The sequence below is a fragment of the Microtus ochrogaster genome, unplaced genomic scaffold, assembly GCF_000317375.1.
Source record: "Microtus ochrogaster isolate Prairie Vole_2 unplaced genomic scaffold, MicOch1.0 UNK68, whole genome shotgun sequence".
NCBI classification, from domain to species: domain Eukaryota; kingdom Metazoa; phylum Chordata; class Mammalia; order Rodentia; family Cricetidae; genus Microtus; species Microtus ochrogaster.
Window position 1 is genome coordinate 310,127 of NW_004949166.1, and position 18,154 is coordinate 328,280.

The 18,154-nt window shown below is 53.6% G+C and overlaps 2 protein-coding genes across 6 annotated transcripts in view; one reads left to right on the forward strand and one right to left on the reverse strand.

Annotated features, from left to right (window-relative positions):
- Comt (catechol-O-methyltransferase) overlaps positions 1 to 8,137 on the forward strand; it is a 21,681-nt gene extending 13,544 nt beyond the window's left edge. The window contains exons 2-5 of the mRNA XM_005369951.3: positions 3,376 to 3,640; positions 3,995 to 4,188; positions 4,425 to 4,556; positions 7,263 to 8,137. Coding sequence (XP_005370008.1) covers positions 3,376 to 3,640; positions 3,995 to 4,188; positions 4,425 to 4,556; positions 7,263 to 7,454 — 783 coding nt within the window. The 3' untranslated portion in view covers positions 7,455 to 8,137. The remainder of the gene's footprint in view (positions 1 to 3,375; positions 3,641 to 3,994; positions 4,189 to 4,424; positions 4,557 to 7,262) is intronic.
- A 283-nt stretch (positions 8,138 to 8,420) lies between these two features.
- Arvcf (ARVCF, delta catenin family member) overlaps positions 8,421 to 18,154 on the reverse strand; it is a 55,310-nt gene continuing 45,576 nt past the window's right edge. For 2 of the 5 annotated variants that reach the window (XM_005369950.3, XM_026777472.1), the window contains 15 exons: positions 17,012 to 17,511; positions 16,193 to 16,376; positions 15,584 to 15,701; positions 15,209 to 15,380; positions 14,657 to 14,671; positions 13,812 to 13,883; positions 12,511 to 12,638; positions 12,137 to 12,287; positions 11,677 to 11,875; positions 11,459 to 11,570; positions 11,275 to 11,362; positions 10,898 to 10,951; positions 10,595 to 10,680; positions 9,919 to 10,038; positions 8,421 to 9,507 (listed from right to left, as the gene is read on the reverse strand). In XM_005369950.3, the coding sequence (XP_005370007.1) occupies positions 9,931 to 10,038; positions 10,595 to 10,680; positions 10,898 to 10,951; positions 11,275 to 11,362; positions 11,459 to 11,570; positions 11,677 to 11,875; positions 12,137 to 12,287; positions 12,511 to 12,638; positions 13,812 to 13,883; positions 14,657 to 14,671; positions 15,209 to 15,380; positions 15,584 to 15,701; positions 16,193 to 16,376; positions 17,012 to 17,511 (1,987 nt within the window). In that variant the 3' untranslated portion in view covers positions 8,421 to 9,507; positions 9,919 to 9,930. The remainder of the gene's footprint in view (positions 9,508 to 9,918; positions 10,039 to 10,594; positions 10,681 to 10,897; positions 10,952 to 11,274; positions 11,363 to 11,458; positions 11,571 to 11,676; positions 11,876 to 12,136; positions 12,288 to 12,510; positions 12,639 to 13,811; positions 13,884 to 14,656; positions 14,672 to 15,208; positions 15,381 to 15,583; positions 15,702 to 16,192; positions 16,377 to 17,011; positions 17,512 to 18,154) is intronic. The other 3 variants (XM_013354758.2, XM_026777473.1, XM_026777471.1) reach the window with 2 other exon arrangements.

The window sequence follows — 18,154 nt, forward strand, 5'->3', positions numbered from 1 at the left end:
TCTGTAGACCAGGCTGGTCTCGAACTCACAGAGATCCACCTGCCTCTGCCTCCCGAGTGCTGGGATTAAAGGCGTGCGCCACCACCGCCCGGCCATTGCCCAATTTTTAAAACATGGTATGTTTGACACCACAGAGCTACACCCCAGCCCTAAATCCTCTTACTTTTTGAAGTTTTGATTTTTATTTACATTGATCTGATTGATTGAAACAGAGTCTAATATAGCCCAGGCTGGTCTCAAACTCATAACTCCTGAATGCTGGGATTACAGATTTTCATAGTGCCCAACTGTTTTAATTACTATAGTTTTGTAGTTACATTTTTATCCCCTCTTTGCATAGCCTTGGATGTCCTGGAACTTGCTTTGTAGGCCAGGCTGGCCTCGGACTCTGAGAGATCCACCTGCCTCTGCTTTCCGAGTGCTGGGATTAAAGGCATGCGCCACCATCACCCAGCTTGTAGTTAGTTTTAAATAAGAAAGTTAAGCCCTTCACCTTTGCATTTCTTTTTCAAGATTATTTTGGCTATTCATGATCCCTAGAGAGTCAATAAATAGCATGGATTTCTCTACCGAAAATAAAATGCCCTTGGGATATCTGGTAAAGGTTATTAAATCAGTAAACTGCTAATCTGATCTGGGTAGTGCTGAGAATCAGCAGCATTTGTGTGGACAGTCTTACCAGCAGCAAGTCTTCTATTCTGTCTCAGCTCCTTACAGGTTCCCTCACTTTTACTCTCGTGGTCAACGAAGATCAACTAAATATGCAGTCTGCTGAGGCCACTCATGACTGATCTCTGCCCAGAACTCCTGAACAGTTGGTCCAGGAGTCTGCACAGTAGGGCTCAGACCTCACAGTAGGTCCACACACTCCAAATGAAAGGAGCTGTCTGGTTTCTCGATGGAGCTGTGCAGGCAGCCCTGGAGCTACCCCAGTTCTGTTGAAGGCACAGTCTGTGCTGGCTGCAGTGTAGCCCACCTGCCTCTGTATATTGGGATTTCAGGTGTGCACTTCCACAAATGGCTTCCCCACTCGCAAATTGGTTGGTTTCTGCAAAACCCTAGAAAGTAATTGACTTCTGGAGTTTGACTGTTGCCTTTCAGTGCTCAGGTAAATACAAACCTGTCCCCTTTCCCAGGGCCAGGCCAGCATGGCTACAGTGACTCCCCACAGCTGCGCACAGCAGAGAGGGCTGTTGAGGAGCAGAGCCCTGCACTCTGGGGACCACACAAGTAAAGGGACAAGACTTTTGGGAGCTGTATTACTGTGCTACCTCCCTAGCTAAATTTTAGATGGATGGATGGATGGGGAGGGTGGATGATTGAAGATACAGATAGACAGATGGTAGAACAAAATAGCTCATTGTCTTAGCACCCAAATGCTACTTCTAGTAATGATTAAAGGACAACATAAACTAAGACACCCAAACACGTGTTAGGAAATCTAAGCCACAAGAAGAAGTGAAATGAAGCCTATGTCATGTACATGTCCATGATCCCAGCATTCAGCCTTCAGGCAGGCTCTGGTACCTGTTCCCACATTGCTGCACCCACTCTTGACCATTTCTGGTAATGGTCCCCTGGATAATCCTGCAGATTTACATGTGTGCTCTCAAAGTAGCTGTCAGTGTGTGATGGTGGGAGCAAAGTAGCTTTCTCCTGCCTCCCCCAAGGTGCAGGTACATATGACAACAGGGTCCCTGGCTTGGGAGCCTTCTAAGTGATGTCCGTACTCTCTGAGTCTGGAAAGGCGCTGGAACAGCTGGACCTTGATCAGTTCTAGGTCATTTTCTGTCAAAAATAGACCAGAGACCAAATTGAGTTCCTCAGCATCCCAACTTCTGTCTGCCCAGTTCACAAAAGGTGGAGGCCAGGCCCATCCTACAGTAGATTGTGAGGGCAAGAGCTTGGATGTGAGATCACCTGACTGATGGAAGCCTGTGGGTGGGCGTGAGGGTTCAGGCCCAGCGTGCATGCAGAGCTTGTGGAAATAAACTACGTCAGTATGTGTGGGCTGCGAAGCCTCAGCTCTTCGCTCTCTCCTGAGCCTGTCCTGAAGCAGGATTACACCTAGGACTTGGGCCTACCTCCTAATACTCTTCCACAAGCCTTCCCAGCTGAGATCTATGTAGTCACCAGTGCCTGCTCTGGAAGGAACTGTAAATGGCCAGAGTGTTGAGTGGAAGTTTCTCTGGTTCCTCTTTCTTGTCTCTTTCTGTTGAGGGTCTCTGGTATGAATCACAAGCTTGTGCTGTGAACTTAGTGAACTCTGCTCAGTGTCAGCCGCGGGAATCCACTGAGTTTTGTCAATTAGATCCTGGGCTCCTCTCCCCAGCTCTTGCCAGAAGGTGAGTGTGTGTGGGTGCATTCACACACACTCAGCTGTGCGGGGACAGAACTCAGGGCCTTACATGTCAGACAAACGCTGTACGGTGTAGCTCACGCGGCCCCTTGATGTGCTCTTAGAGGATCTGGAGCTGTTCCCTACCTCAGTGGATTCCGGTATCTCAGTTCCTTGGTTGTCTTAAGCCAAGCGAATCAGCCAATACAAGGCTAAATGGCAAGAGGAGAACACACATATTGTATTAATTTTGCACAGCCCTGGAGATTTCTACAAGATGTGACCCAGAGAAATGGCCAAAACACTGGACATGGTGGTACATACCCGCAGTCCTCAGGAGGATTATGAGTTCAAGACCAGCCTGGGATATATAGCCTGGCTCAGGAAAATGGTAGTATGAATGCTTGCTTCACACACACAAGGTTTCACTACAACCAAAATGAAATAAAGAACAAGGGGCCACAGCTTTCCTGCTTCTGAGGCAAAGAAAGAAAATTTTGTAGGGAAAAATAGAATGCATGGATCTCGAGTAGGCTGGTGAATTCTAGGGATGTCACTTGGTAATCTATGGGGCTGTAAAGTAAGCTGGAAAATGAGATCATTTATTTGGGTCCCCGGCCCCATTAACAGTCTCTGCTTGACGAGGGCTATTTTTCTGTCTTGGTACTAGAAGATCCCCTCCTAAGAAATCTTCACATTCTGCTGCATGTAGGGACAGACAGGTCATGTGGCCTAGCCTGCACCCACACTTCCTCTTTCAGCCTGAAACAGTCAGAATGCCAGTTCAGTGTGAGGTGACACCTCCTTCATCAAGAAAGCACCCAGGCCTGGGAACCATGCTCACTGGCCTCCACACAGGACTCCAGGAGGCACATGCAGGGTGCAAGTCTCCCCTGGCTCTGATCCAGTGAGTCATGTGGGTGTATACTCTGAACATTGGCCCTCCTTTATCACATGGACCAATGGTGTACTGAGTTCAGTACCGGATGGGTGAGGCAGGAAGGGCACAGGCCACATAAAACCTGTCTGCCCTGCAGATGCTGTTGGTTGCCATCTCATTGGCTCTCCTGTTGGTGGCTCTTCTGTACCTGCGACACCTGGGCTGGGGCTTGATAGCTATCTTCTGGTTTGAGTTTGTGCAACAGCCAGTCCTTAACCTGCTCATGGGCGACACAAAGGAGCAGCGCATCCTGCACTTCGTGCAGCAGCATGCCAAGCCTGGAGATCCCCAGAGTGCACTGGAGGCCATTGACACCTACAGCTCACAGAAGGAGTGGGGCATGCATGTGGGCAAAGACAAAGGTATGTGGTCCAGCCTGTGGGCAATGGCCTAGAAATGGGAACCCAGGACTGGGAGTGGTGGTCCTGCAGGGGAGCCTGTTAAAGGGAGAGGGCCATGCTCCTGCCTAACCCCCTTAGAGACCATAACACCTACACTTGAAGGAACCAGATAGGTGGGCAATCGGGGCCCCTGTGTGTGCAAAAGCTGGAGGACTCTCCAAGGGTATGTATAGAGGGGCCCTCTGGGCTCAGCAGCAGGTGAGGAGCATGAGAAGAGTTGGGGGTGTTAATGATCTGGAGATGGGTGAGCCCCTTAACTGGAGGGTGGGTTCCCCTTCTTCTGCCTGTATTCATATCTTCCTCCCCACCCTCTAGGCCAAATCATGGATGCAATGGTTCAGGAGTACAAGCCCTCACTGGTGTTGGAGCTAGGAGCTTACTGTGGCTACTCAGCCATGCGGATAGCCCGCCTGCTGCCACCTGGAGGCAGGCTTCTCACCATGGAGATGAACCCTGACCATGCCGCCATCACCCAGCAAATGCTGAATTTTGCAGGCCTGCAGGACAAAGTATGACCCTATAACCGGTATGGCAGCTGTGGCTGGGAGGGCTAAGCAGGCAGTGGGAGAGGGTGAGGTGCTCAGTTCAATCACGAAGCACCTGCCACGTCAAAGGAAGGAACCTCAGCAGGTTAGGGACATGTTCCTACAGAGCCAGCAACTCCCAGGGCTGCCCCAGGAGAGACTACACCAGGCAGGCTCCTGCATATCCCTGCAGGCACAGCACTGACTGAGCACTCTTCCAGGTCACCATCCTCCTTGGGGCATCCCAGAACCTCATCCCACAGCTGAAGACGAAGTATGATGTGGACACATTTGACATGGTCTTTCTTGACCACTGGAAGGATCGCTACCTGCCAGACACACATCTCCTGGAGGTGAGCTGAGCTGCCCCTGCTTGGCAGGATGACTTCTGTGCTGTGGGCTAACTAGTTCTTGGCCTCTCTGAAGAGGTCTGCTGAGGGTGGCCTCCCTAGGACATAGATGGGTCCAGGGACAGTCTTCACAGATTGTCAGTACACTGCAGTGGCCTTGTGGCAGATAAGGGTAGAAAGAAAAAGAGTGCCAGGCCAGGAATTCCCTGCCCTGCAAGCAGGGTTCTGCTAGGGGGTGAGATGGGAGCAGAGACTAGAACACCTGGGCCTGAAGGACACAAGGCTGAGTACCCAAGGGAGCAGAATTGGCCACCACATGGGTCTGACTGGGAGTCAACTGGGGCTGGCCACAGAGATGGCAAGCATGCCCTAGATCTTCCTGAAGCCTCTGCCATACAACTCCACTCTCCCTAGCCCTTCTAATCCTCCGCACTGCTACTTAGCCAGCTTCACCTAGCAGAGACCCCCCAGCGATGACTCGGGGAGCCATCCCCACTCCTGAGTGACTAGAGCTCGAGGCTCTGTGACTTTGAGTTTCTTCACAGCCTTCCACAGCCAATGGGGGGGGTTGTCCATGTGGTGTTGCCCATCCACAGCTGTCTCAAAAGCTGTATACCCTGTCATGTACAGTGGGGTCTAGAATGTGAGGGGTCCGGCAGGACAGGGCCACTGAGGCTTGGGCATAGTTCAGTTCCGGGGACTGCAAGGGCACAGAGGAAAAGTCTTTGCATGAGCTGTGGGCAAGGGATGATGAGTCCTGGCATCTAAAAGGACTTTTGTTGCCCTTATGGAGGCATGGAAGGGGGAATAGGAAGCTATTTCAGAGGTCCTTAAAACTGTTTTGCAAGTGCTGAGCACTATGGTATGAGACAGGGATATAGCAGGACCAGGAAATTGTAGCGGAGAATCTGTTTCTAACAAGAGGGCAGGCAGTCAGGATAGAAAGGAGATCAGCAGGCCAGGCCAACCATGGGAAGCTGGTTTGGACAGGGGCCTACCCCTGGCAGACACTGCAAACATGAGGTTACAGACAACAGGCAGCTGAGCCATCAGGCTCCATCTGACAGGAGAGCCAGGCCTCAGTGCAGGGAGTGGATCCCTGCAGCTTTCTGCGTGTGATAATACAGGGCCTGCTTTTAGAAAGGCAGCAAATACTGCTGTTCAGTAAGAAACCAATGGTTCTTAGCTCCAGAAGAGAGGCATGCACTGGGAGTGGCTGTGCTTTTCCATCTTCAATGTGTGCTTGTCAGAGGACAAACCTTTAAGAATGGTGGTCATAAAGTAACACTACCTCACCACCATGCTTAGTGGTGCACATATAATCTCTTCCTGAAGGCAGGAGGATCATGTTTGCAGCCAGCCTAGGTTACGTGGAACCCTTGTCTCAAACATCTTCTGTCTTCTGCGCTCCAGTCTCCTCAGCATAGGAGCCCGCATTCACACACAGGAATTCCCCAGGTGGCCCGAGGTGTCTCTCAGGAGGCCCATGGTACTCGAATACAGACAGGGCATGTTTCCTGAAAGGCAGTGGGTCCCCAGCACCTCCAGAAGTGCCTGTCTTCCTTGCTATCATTATGAAATCAGGAAGTTTTTGTCTTGACGTCATTAGTCAACATGTGACTCTTGATGTTTCAGTCTCTGGCTGAGCCTGGAAACTCCCCACTCAGTTTGTTTCTTCCTGGTCCTGAACTGCAGGGCCCCTTTCTGGACTGGGTAGATGCCCTCCTCCAGAGCAGCTCTTCACTGAGGTTTTTCCAGCCAGTGCTGACTTGACATTCTGTTTTCTGCTTTCTAAGCAAGAATGTGTTGATTCATAGTAAAACTCGCTCACACTGTAGCGCACAAGACCATCCCTGAATTTACTGACTGGCCTGCGGGTCCCTCAGCTCTCTCTCGGCCACCCCCACAAGCACTGGGACCAGCCTGAGCCCTGGACGACTTGCATTAGGATGGTGGAGAGACTTTTCTTTTGTGTGTGTGGTGCTGGGAGAACGTTAGGTCACGCCTGCTGGGCAGTACTCTTCCCACTGAGCTACACTTCAGCCCTGACTATTTACTGGATTTTACTTTACTTTCCATTTTTGGTTGCGTTGTCTGTATGTATTTGAAGACAAATGTCTTACATTGCCCAGGCTCACCTGGAACTTTGAATCCTCTTACCTCAGCCTCCTGAATGCTAAGGTTACAGATGTGGGCCAGACAGGACTGATTTAACTTTTGTTTCATGAGTATGTTAAAAACAAACCCCTTAGCTTCTGGGCAGCCTTCAAATAAGACATCCAGGTATTCCATTTCCTGTTCTTCACCCCCACCCCCAACACACACAAGGTACACTTCCTTGTCAGGTACTTCCAGGTATTTATACGCTGTCAGCGGACATGCTTGCCAGAGTGGATAGACAAGCACCCTCAGTGTGAGGTTCCTCCAGGCACCTAGTGTCTTCCCTGGCCCAGGTGGAAAGTCCAGAACAGATCTTCAAGGTTAGGGTTCTTGGGAAGACCTCGTATTTTTGGCACAGAGAGTTTGGTCCCACCATCTCTCCTCTCAGCCAGCCTACAAACTGGTGTTGCCCACACGCCCCTCTAGGGCTGGGGATAGACACAGGGGAGAATGGCTAGTAGCTGGCAGTGACTCCATGGGGCAGCAGTTGCCTCTGGATTGCAATGGGTTTGCCAAGCATTCATGACCCTGTCTCTCTGTCCCCTTCAGGAACATGGCCTGTTGCGCAAGGGGACGGTGCTTCTAGCTGACAATGTCATTGTCCCAGGAGCCCCCGAATTCCTGGAATATGTGAGGGGGAGCAACAAATTCGAATGCACACACTACAGCTCATACCTGGAGTACATGAAAGTGGTAGACGGCCTGGAGAAGGCAATCTACCAGGGTCCAAGCAGCCCATGAAGCATTGACCACTCAGCCTGCCCTGAGATCCCCTCCAGCTTCCTTTGCTAGATGACACTCACTTATGCTGACCCCTCTATGCTTCTGGAGCCTGTCCTCAACTACTGTCGAGGAACTCGAAAAGTATGAGCTCGCTGCCTAAAACCACTACAGGAAATCTGGAAAGTACCTGTGGAGAAAAGGCTGAATGGAGGCTCACAGTGCCTACCCAGCATGTAAGAGGCCTTGAGTTTAATCCTAAATGCCTGAAACTATGGGATAAAAAAAGTCAAAGCAGGTGTAATCCTGCTGGTGTCACCTATGAGATTCTCATAGGGTTTCAGGGCCAGATGCATAGGCACTGCCATCACCAATTAGGCCAAGCAAGAAGTCAGGAAATTGGAAATATCCAGATGCTGTTTGGCTGTCACCAAATGGCAGCACTGTCACCAGCAACCCATACCACAGTTCATCTTAAGAATGAGTCATGAACTTTCCAGGTGTACTGGTGCATGTCTTTAATCCCAGCACCCAGGAGGCAAGGCAAGCAGATCTCTGAGTTCAAGGCCAGCCTGGTCTACACAGTAGTGAGTTCTAAGACAGCCAAGGCAAAAGAAAAAGAAAAACAAGTTATGACCTGTTTTTTAGTTATGCTGTGATCTTTTATCTTAAAAGAAATTAAAGCTCTAAATATTTGGATACAAGAGATCCACTGACAGTTATTCTTCTCAACTACCATACTGCTGTCTTACCTGATGCACATGGCACACAGCCTTTGCCCCATCTTTGAATAGCAGGCAATGGGGACAGGAAGCTGTGGGGCCATGCTGTCCCTGCTGCTCTCAACCCACGTGTGGCACCCAGTCTCTCCAGTCCTGCTTCCAGAAGAGGAGGTGGGCTCGGACCACAGGACATGTCTGCCAGGCACCCAGCTGCTGAGGAACCCAAGCTACAGTTGCCCTAGCCCCTACCTTCTCTTCCAAGAGGTTCCTGAAGACCTCAGAAGGGACCTGTTTCCAGGATTAGACACAAAGATCAACCCACCCCAGCTGATCCCACCTGTGCCCAGAACAGACAGTCAGCAGGCCCCTCCTGGGCTGGGGGTGCCAAAGAGAGCCAAGGTAGATAGAAGTAAGCAGTGCAGGAGGCCTTCCCACACCCCACCCCCACTGCAAAGGGACTTCAGGAAACTATGTCATCACTAGGTGGCAGCAGTGGCTCGGTTAACCCAGTGGGATGTGCCCTCCTCTGTAGTCGGAGGTGCCTGCTGCTTTGGTGAGCTGAGTCAGAAGACAGGCAGTTCTTTTGCTGCTTTTTAATCTTTAAATTTTCTTACAAAAGTTTCAATGTTTGCTGATACAGTCTTATTTTGGTTTCATTTTGAATGCTTTGTGTCAGTTTTCTTCATTAAGTCCCAAACAGCAGGCACTGAAGAGCAGTCCCCCGCTGCTGCTGGCACTCAGGCCCCGAGGTTACTTGAGGTTCTAGGCAGATGCAGATGCAACACCCAGAGTGGCCCCAGCCACAGGCAACTCAGGAGGAGTACACAGCAGAGGGAAGATGTCCTAGGAATCCAAGGACAAGGGCTGGGGGCAAGCACAGCTTGTCCCCCAAGTTGTCTGCCTCCTAAACATCCCTGCCTGGACTCTGCTGGAGCAGCCCTCACTCTGGTCAGCCTGCATGCACGGCAGAACTCCAGCCATCCTTAGCCCCCGTTCTTTTCCAAACCCCCCTCCCCCGAATCATCCCATTGCCTGCTCCAGGACCTCCACTCCAGGCTCTATTTGCTCTTCTGTGGCACTGTGCATGGGGTCCCCTGCCCCTCTCTCCCACTACACAGCACCATGTCAGTAAACAGCTAACTCAGGCCTGGAGAGTTAGATCAGGAGAGTGGAGGAGAGGGGAGGGTAAGACAGAAGGGATATTCATAAAGTCAGGCCCTGGCTTGGGACAGGAGGCTTGGCCAACCCGCCACATAGGGGTGGGACTCCCGGCTCCAGGATTGGCTCTGCTCAAGATGGCCCTTCCAACTATTGCGATGTGATCCCTAAGAACAAACAGCTGGGCCAGGGCCCTGCAAAAGAAGACAAAGACAGATGCTGTAGCTGGGAGCCCAGAGAGGCAACAGAGCCAGCAAAACGTAGCAGGGTGACTTGGGAGCCTCCACACAGGGCAGCTGCCTGCAGAGGCCACACAGAAGCAGTGGTTGTGGATTGAAGGGTGGGCCATGCCAAGAGCTTTGACAATAGGGCCAGTCCTGTTTAACTGGTCTTCAAAGGGTCCTGTGATAGGGGTATTTGAGGAAATAGAGGGCATGTCTCCTCAGGACCCTGATCTCTGGGGGCAGGAACAGGCCTGTGAGCTCTGGGAGAGTCTTCCTGGGTCCTGCCAGGGCTCACACAGGGAGCTCAGACAAACAGCAAGCAGAAACAGACAAGAAGCCCCAGTCCATGGATGGGAAAACCAACCAAATGAAGGAACATACCAGGCATGCAAGCTAGACCCAGGAGTCAACAGGCTGAGGCTTAGCATCCCCCACGGCGTCCACCAGCCTGACCGAGGGCCTGCTGGGCCCAGGCGGAGGGGCCTTCCTGCCAGGGTCGGGCTGCAGTGCATGGCAAGTAGGCAGACAGGAGTTAGAAGCAGGAAAAAAAAGCAGGTTAACTGCAACTAAGGGCAGGCTAGGCTGGTCGATGTGGACAAGGAAGGGGTACGATACAAGGTGGGCCTGCCAGGCAGTACAGGGGAGTGACGCTCTGGAACTAGTGTGGCTCACACTCCGTATGGGTGGCACATGGATATACCAGAGGCTGGTACATGAAGCCAGGATACTGGCACAAAGATGCTTTCTTTTTCAGGGGACCACAGTGGATACCCTGCCCCCACACACATAAGAGAAAGGTACAGGTCCACTTGCTCAGACTCTGGTTCTATGCAGCCAGTGACCAGGCAGAGCTGCCCTGTCCATTCCTTTGCACAGGTGTCTGCACTGAACCCTCAGTACCACAGTCCACTGATGTGTGGGCTACTTTCTGGGTCTTGCAAGTGAGTGCCACCCCAGCCACGTTCCAGAGCCCTGATCAAACTTAGCACTACATGGCTGTTCTCTTGCCAAGCCCCAAACATAAAGCCTCCCTGGGTACTTGCTCACTGTCACTCACTTTAAACAGTTCCTTCTCTGAGGTCTCCCCTGTGGAGTCACTGCCCATTGTCCTCCGTTCCCTCCGGTCAACTGTGGCATACCCATCTGTAGAGTGGAACAGAGCAGGGAATGAGGGAGCCCTGGGGAAGGCACCACAGTCAGGTGATCTTTCAGTCCATATCAGAAAGTCCTGGGAAAGGGAACTTTGGATCTCAGTGCCAGATCCAACCAGCCCTGAGGCCTCCACACCACCTCTTCACACAGAAAATGACATTTTACCATTTTCTCTTCCCAGCCCTCTTCCTTGCACACCTGCACTTACCTGGACCAAGTGTATCCATGAGGATCACATCTCGGGGGGCTGACTTCTCCCCATCTGCAAGGCATGAGCAGTGTCTATCTGTGAGCAGTGGGCAGGCATAGGAGGGCAGTGCAGACAAGCTTGCCACAGGACAGTCCTTAGTGACTCTAACGCTTAGCACTCCTTTCCAGTCTCTGCCTGCTGCCACCACCCTGGCTTCCTAGGCAGCCACAGAAGAGTTCCCAGGAGGCTGACTGCATGAAAAGCCTCAAGCACTGAGCCGTCTTAACAGGACAGCCCTGTCTCCCCAACCCCACCAACTTTGTGCATTCGCAGATGGGCGCTACTCCCAAGCTTCAGGGACTAGTCCCGTGTCCCCCTCCCCAGCTTGTGCTCACCAGGGTTCTTGTCCACCAGTGGCAGTGTGCTGTCATCAAAGCCCCCAGGACTTGGTGTTCCTTTGTGTCCTTTGGCAGTGCTAGCAGACTAAGGAGGCACAAAACACAAATAAGAGGAAAGGCCCATGACACTCCTGCTTGGGGCAGACCTGGCAAAGGGAGAGAGAAGGCGGGGCAGCTGCACCTGGAAGCGTGTCTTGTTCCAGCCATCCCTCTGTAGGGCTCCTCGCAGCTCCTTGTAGCTCCACACAGTCTGTAGCACGTGTGATGCAGCCTTGGCCTCCCGCACTGACTGGCTGCAGCAAGCAGCAGCCAGGGTTGGGGTCAGTGGTCTACCTCTTACAGTCTCCCTCCAACCCTCCCAAACCCACCCCACCCTCAGCAGGCTCTGCTCTCACCCACCTGGAGGCCACAAGTGCCACCAGTGCAGGCACACCACGGGCCTGCAGGAGGGAGCGAGCATTGTCCAGGCTATCGGACACAATCTCGTGGATGGTGTTGAGCACAGCTACCACCGTATCCTCCTCCAGGTGGGCACCAGGGTGAGTAGGTGCCTGTGCATTGCGAACATTCCGCACCAGCTCTGTCATGGCATAGCTCCCTAAAGGCGGGGTCAGACGTTAGGACACATCTCTGCCCTACTCCTGGGGGAAGGAGCAGTGTTCAGACACAGGATATTACCAGGACTGCCACAACCTCTAGAGCTTTTAAAAGGTTGAGCCTCAAGGACTGGGAGAGGAAGACCTAAGCTCCCACAGTCCAATATAAGACCAGCCCAGCCTCATGGGCCCATCCTCCAACAACCTGTCCCCAACACCTGTCCCCTTCACAAGCCCTGGGTCAGACCCGTCAGCATCCTCACCGATGAGGTCTTTGTTACGCTGGTCGAGCGAAAGGTTGCGCAGTGCAATGGCGACAGCACGCACCACCTTGTCAGTCTCAGACTGTAGCAATTCCACCAGCACCGGCAGCCCACGTTCCTTGCGTACTGTGGCACGGATGTATGTGGCCCACTGTGAGAGTGGCACATGAGGTGACTACTCAGGGAAGTTACCTTGCACAACACCACACCAAGCACGCTGGCCAGGGCACAGTGATTAGAGCCACCTGACCCTGAGGATGTGCTGTGCCCTCTCCTGCTGGCCCAGATAGAGGTAAGGGCTCAAGGCAGAACCAGTGGGGTGTCTGGAATTCCCCTGTCCAGGTCTTGCCCTCCCTGCCAGCCTGACTCCTCACCGTCCAGTTGCCAGCACTTAGGTTTTGCAGGGCACCAGCTGCAGCTTCTAGGGTGTTGAAGTTCCGGCTCTCCGTAAGGAGTGAGAGGTAGAGACGTACCACCTCAGGCTGGTAGAGCAGCTCAAAGCCTAGACACAAGGCGATGGCAGCCCGTCAAGGTGTAACTCCCCGCTACTGCAGCCCCTTCTCATTCATTGTTCCGAAGCTAGGGTGGGCTGCAGGGGCGGATACTGAACAGTCAAGTCATGTTTAGTATCAATTAGTGTCCCATTCAGCCAGGAGGCCAAGCAGGTAGACGAGGTCATTCCTTCCTTAACCCTGCTTGCAAAGAAATGGTACTGGGCTCAGCTGGTAGCCCGCACATCCAGGAGGTATGGTAGAGGGAGATGGGTGCTGGGCTACTTCTTTAGCAACAGAGCTTACCCTCCCTGGGTGTCACCAGGGCAGCACCCCTAAACACAAGGCTCACCTACCCTCTCTGACAATAGGGGCCACTTTCACCAGTAACAGACTGTATAGCTGGGACCCCTGCATCCCAGGCAACCATTCCAGACTCCCCAGCAACTGAGTCCCAGCCTGGCAGCAAGGTGCCCAGCAGAAGGCCTCAAGGATACAAGCTAAGGTGCCTCCGAGCCTGCCTGTGTGAGACCAGAGCATCTCCCTAGCCCAGGACATCACTCCCACACCCCACATCTCACCTCTCCCCTTCCCCTTGTGCCCATTCTCCCTCCACTCCAGCCTGCTGGGTCTCCTGCTCCCCAAGTTCTCCAGACACTTTCTCCTCTCAGGGCACCTACACAGGCTGGCTACTGGGCCTGAGTTCTTCCATATCTCAGTTTGGGGCATCTGGGTTCTTCTGATATCCTGGGCCCTACCAAGGAAATCTTTTTTTCTCACTGTCAGTTCCCAGTGCAAAGCACAATATCAGTGCACACTGAAGTGCAGCAGACATAACACAGCAGGGGTGATCCACCCCGGACTGCAGAAGCCCATCCTGAGACCCTGGCCCCTGGGTCATACCCTCTACAAGTAACACGGCTGAGTCACCGTCAGTGTCCCTCCAATCCACCTCACTTGCTGAGACTGTGAAAGTTTACCTGAAACACCTGTGCACACTGACTGAACCCTCGGGCGGTGTCAAGCCCCAACCATACTTTAAAAAACTGAATTCTGATGGGTGAGGTTGTTTGCATTACCTGGCCCTCCAGCCCAGTCTTCTAGGCCTGCTCAATGGCACAAAGCCTTGACCCCTCACCAGCACAAGCCCTAGGCTCCCCAGCTCTGCCTCTTTACCCATTCACCTTTGGCAGCCTCAGTACGTTTGGGCAGGTCCAGTGTGTCAAAGTTCCGGTCCATCTCTCCATCCTTCTTCCCTGGAAGAGAAGGGTGGTAGGCACTGAGGGGTACATCCATGAGGGACAAGTGTATAGGGGACTGGGTACTAAGAATACCCTGGCAGAGATGCTCTGTCCTCAGAGTAAGGAAGCAGGCTGGCCCAGGACATGGGTGGCAGTAGAGCCTAGCAACAGCCTAACGTCCTGAGTACCTAGACCTCACCTCTCATCAGGGTGACACAGCATGCTAAGCTACAGTGCAGCAGGACTGGGTCAAAAAGTTCCATCCAAGAGGAAAACTGCCCCCAGTTGAAGGCCAGACATGGGCCAACCTTCACTGTACTGAAGGATAACCGGATCTAGGCTGAGCCCCTATAGAAGCCAATTTGAACTCTCAGCCCCTTCAGCTGAAGGAGCTCTAGCAGGCAGCAATCCACTGCAGATGACCTGATGCCCCTGCCCTGTTTCTGTGCCACCTATCACCCCTGTGCTGGCCACTCCCTGGACCCTGCCCACTGTTTGCTCGGTCCCAGTGCTGCCTTGGTAGTTTGTTCTGACTTTGTAAGCAGCAGCCCCTGGGCCTCCCACCAGGCCAGAGCCAGCATTCCAGCCTCTGTCATGTCTATGCTGTTGTCATGGAGATGGCTGCCCTTCTAGGGAACTGGGGGTGGGGCAGGGCCTGGAGACTGGAAGGCATCCCAGCTGCCCTATAGTTGTCATGGAAATCCCTGTCTGAGCTTGGGGAACATGAATGTCACTCTGTTGCCCACTGCACTTGCCAGACCTGGACAGCAGAACAAGCAGGGACTCACCTTGGCACCACTCCTCTGGGCGGCCGGAGGAAGCACAGGAAAGAGAAGATGAGCCTCAGCAGCAGAACCCTCCCATGACTCACACTCCCACCCATGCCAGGCCGAGCACGCAGGCTGTGCAACCTCATTCCAGGAATTCTGGGGGCTCAGGGAAGACCTAGGGGCAGGGGCAGGTGAAGGAAGTGTGCCTGTCCCATTGCCACTGCTGGAGGATGCAGGTACCTGACACCTGTACCTTGCAGGTGCTGAGGGTGCCTGGCCAAGTGGAGGAAAGAGGGATGATTACAGGCTGCGCTGTGAACAGCCAGGTAGTGTCCTTTGTGGCCCCTCAGAATCCTTCCCAAGAGTAGAAAGACAAAGGTGGATACTACACCATGGCCCACAGAAAAGGATTAAGGTTGGGCCTTGGGTCTGCACCTTTCCCAACTTGCTGCATGCCCATGGGGGCTGACTGGATGTCTTCTAGCCTCCAGGAACACCTGCCGTGGACATGGAAAGCCCTGAGCCCTGGGACCAGTGGGAAAGAGACGTATCCCAGGCTCACCCACCCACCTTTGGCCTTTTTGCCACCAAAGCAGCTGGCGTCATCCTTCCTCCGACGCTGAGAGGCTGTAGCACTGCCCTGGATGCCAGGCTCGGCCTCCTGGTACCTGTCAGCTCCTGGAACCTCCTTGTGCACGTGGTAGGACAGGTTCCGCATGATGCACACGCAGTTCTCTACTGACTGTGGGAAGAGGTGGCCTGGTTGGGACACTGGACAAGGTGCTGTCAGCCTAAGCTGGGGGAACTGCCCGAGGGACCATGTCCCCTGCTCTAGGTAATTGCCACCTGCTCCCATTTGTGCCATTCTAGGGAGCTCCCACGCCCCTGGGTCCTGTCCTGTGGCCCTGGGCTCTGAGAACTCGAAAGGAACGCTGTCCCACCCACCTTATTGTCTGTGTCCTTCCTGCCCACAGCGGACTGCAGGGCATGCAGGAGTGCGTCCACCAGCCCTTCGCACTCGCGGAGTCGCCGCCGGGCCTCTGCACCATCCGAGCTCACATTCCTGGGTGGAAGGGAGCAGGACCACCAATGACCCCTATTCTTGCCCCCACGGAACTCCCCAGCCCATTAGGCCTCAGAGGCTTTCATCTACACAGTGGGTCCTCTGGATCACAGTGAGAGAGAACAGGGTGGCCTGACTGCCCCGGGCAGTCGGGCCTTCTATCTGTGGGGGAGAAAGTTAATTCCCTGGCTCCCAATTGGCCTGGAATAGGATAGAAGTGGGCCCCAAGAGGCCAGAATCCATGATATGCAGGCAAATCTGCCCCACTACCTCAATACCAGGCCCCTGCAGGGTCACGGTGGTATCAAACTGACAGACAAGCAGGACTTCAGAGACTTAGGAGTCCGTCTGTGGGTGCAAGGGCAATGCCACTGTAAAGCTCAGGGACTTAGGATGTGGTTCAAAGCTCCTAAGACTGGACAAGCTGGGCTGTAAGCATGGCAGCTCCTGACACCCTGCAGATCTGGCCTATGCCCCACCTCTGCCCACACCTCAGGCAGCCTGATGTGTTCTTGAAGACTGTCGTCCACTCGGCATCCCGGGGCTTCGAGTCTTCATTAGGCTCTCGCTCCCAGCCTGAGTGGGGCACGATGACCTCATGGGTCAGCGTCTGTAAGCCGTGGTCAATGATGACCATCTTCAGGGGCTCATAGGATGACAGGTTCCAGAGCGTGCCTGTAATGTGCCACTAGTCAATACTGCTGACCATGGCCCTCCTGCCTTGGCCTCCCCAGGGATGACACTTGTGAGCTTTCCCTCCTTGTCCTCCAGCAGGCACATGACACGAGCAGAGCTGCCATTGGGTTTTTGTTTTTTAGGCTCTGCCAGGGATGGCACCTAGGACCTGTGCACATCAGGCAAGCACTGCCACTGAGTGACACCCAGCTCAAGTAAGAGTTAGAAGCAGTAAAAGTTGTAAGAGGTTCAAGGGCCCCACAGAGCCTGGGCAAGATGTACTGGCAGCAGCTAATGGTAGCTTTCATCAACAGGGAAGGGACAAATTATAAGAGAGGCATAGCCAGTGTCAGTTTATCCCATCCAGTCCCTGCCACATGAGTGGGTGGACTGGCAAATGCTCCTGACACCAAAGGGTTGTGGAGATTTGGCCCTGTGACCCCCAAGCTCACGGCACAAGCTCTACTCTTGTAGAGCTTACACAGGTAAGGAAGCGGGGAGGTAGGGTCTGGTGCCAGCAACCCCGTGGCTCAGAGAGTTGGGGACCCATCCCAGCACCTGGGTCTGCTATACTCCTGTTTCCCCACTTACAGGCTAAGCCATGCTCTTGTCAGCCATGGCCAAGGCCCACTCACCAGTGACCAGCTCACGGACCTCATTGTCACGGGCGGCCCGCAGCAGGCGCACCAGGGCTGGCACACCCCCGCAGTCCCTGATGGCAGCCTTGTTGTCAGCATCACGACCATAGGAGAGGTTGCGCAGCGCCCCACAGGCCCGGCGCCGCACCTCAGCCCGAGGGTGATCTAATAATGCCACCAGCAGAGGCAGCCCACGCAGCTGCCGCACTCGCCGCTTGACGCCCTCATTCTCAAAACAGAGGTGTTGCAGGTAGGCTGCTGCATTGGCTTTCACAGGGTCTACAGGGTGCCGCAGCATGGCCAGCACCTCTGGCAGCTCGGGGTCCCGCCAGCGTGGCTCCTTGCGGGCACTATCCACTGAAGGCGAGCGCCGCACCACTCGGTCCAAGCTGCCCAGGCTGCCCCTCTCAGGCTGGGCCAGAGGGGCCGTTGCTGCTGGGAATGGAGGCCGCTCGTCTATCAGCTCACCAGCATCATCTGCTGTGTCCTCAAAGGCCCTGTATGGGTGAGCAGGTCCTGTCAACACCTTCACAGTAGTCAGTAGCCCCACCCTTCAGGGGTCCGGGAATTCTCTAAGAGGAACTGACAGCATTTTGTATCTCAGCCCCAAACATAGTGTGCACACCCAGAGTTCTACCCCAGCCCAGTCAGTGCAAGGTCAGGGTTACAGACAAATGCAGCCATTAATGGGCTTACATCCCTCGGGAATGTCCATTCATTAACAGTGTCACTTAACCATGGCTTAATGTGGCTTGATGTGGCATCTGTCAGTGACAGGGCAGGAACCTCACCTCCTTTCTGTAGCATCAGCTCACTATACCAGCATGTAAAGGGTAGAATATCCTCCCTGAGAATGGCTACTCCAGTCAGACCATCTGATGAGGCATGTCTTTGGCTCTCAGTTGCCCTATGAACTCTCAAGCTCACTTCTCAAGGAAGAGTCTGAGGCTAGGAAGGTCAGGTAATTTGCCCAGAGTCACAAAGCAAACTCTAGACTCAGGCTGTGGTCATGTTTCCATGTTACAGATATAAATGGGAAGGGCATAGACAGCGGGATCAAGGGCCATGACAAGAAGGACCAAGCCTCTGGGTCTCAGCTAGGGTGCATGGTGGAGACTTCAGCATAGAAACATCAGAGGT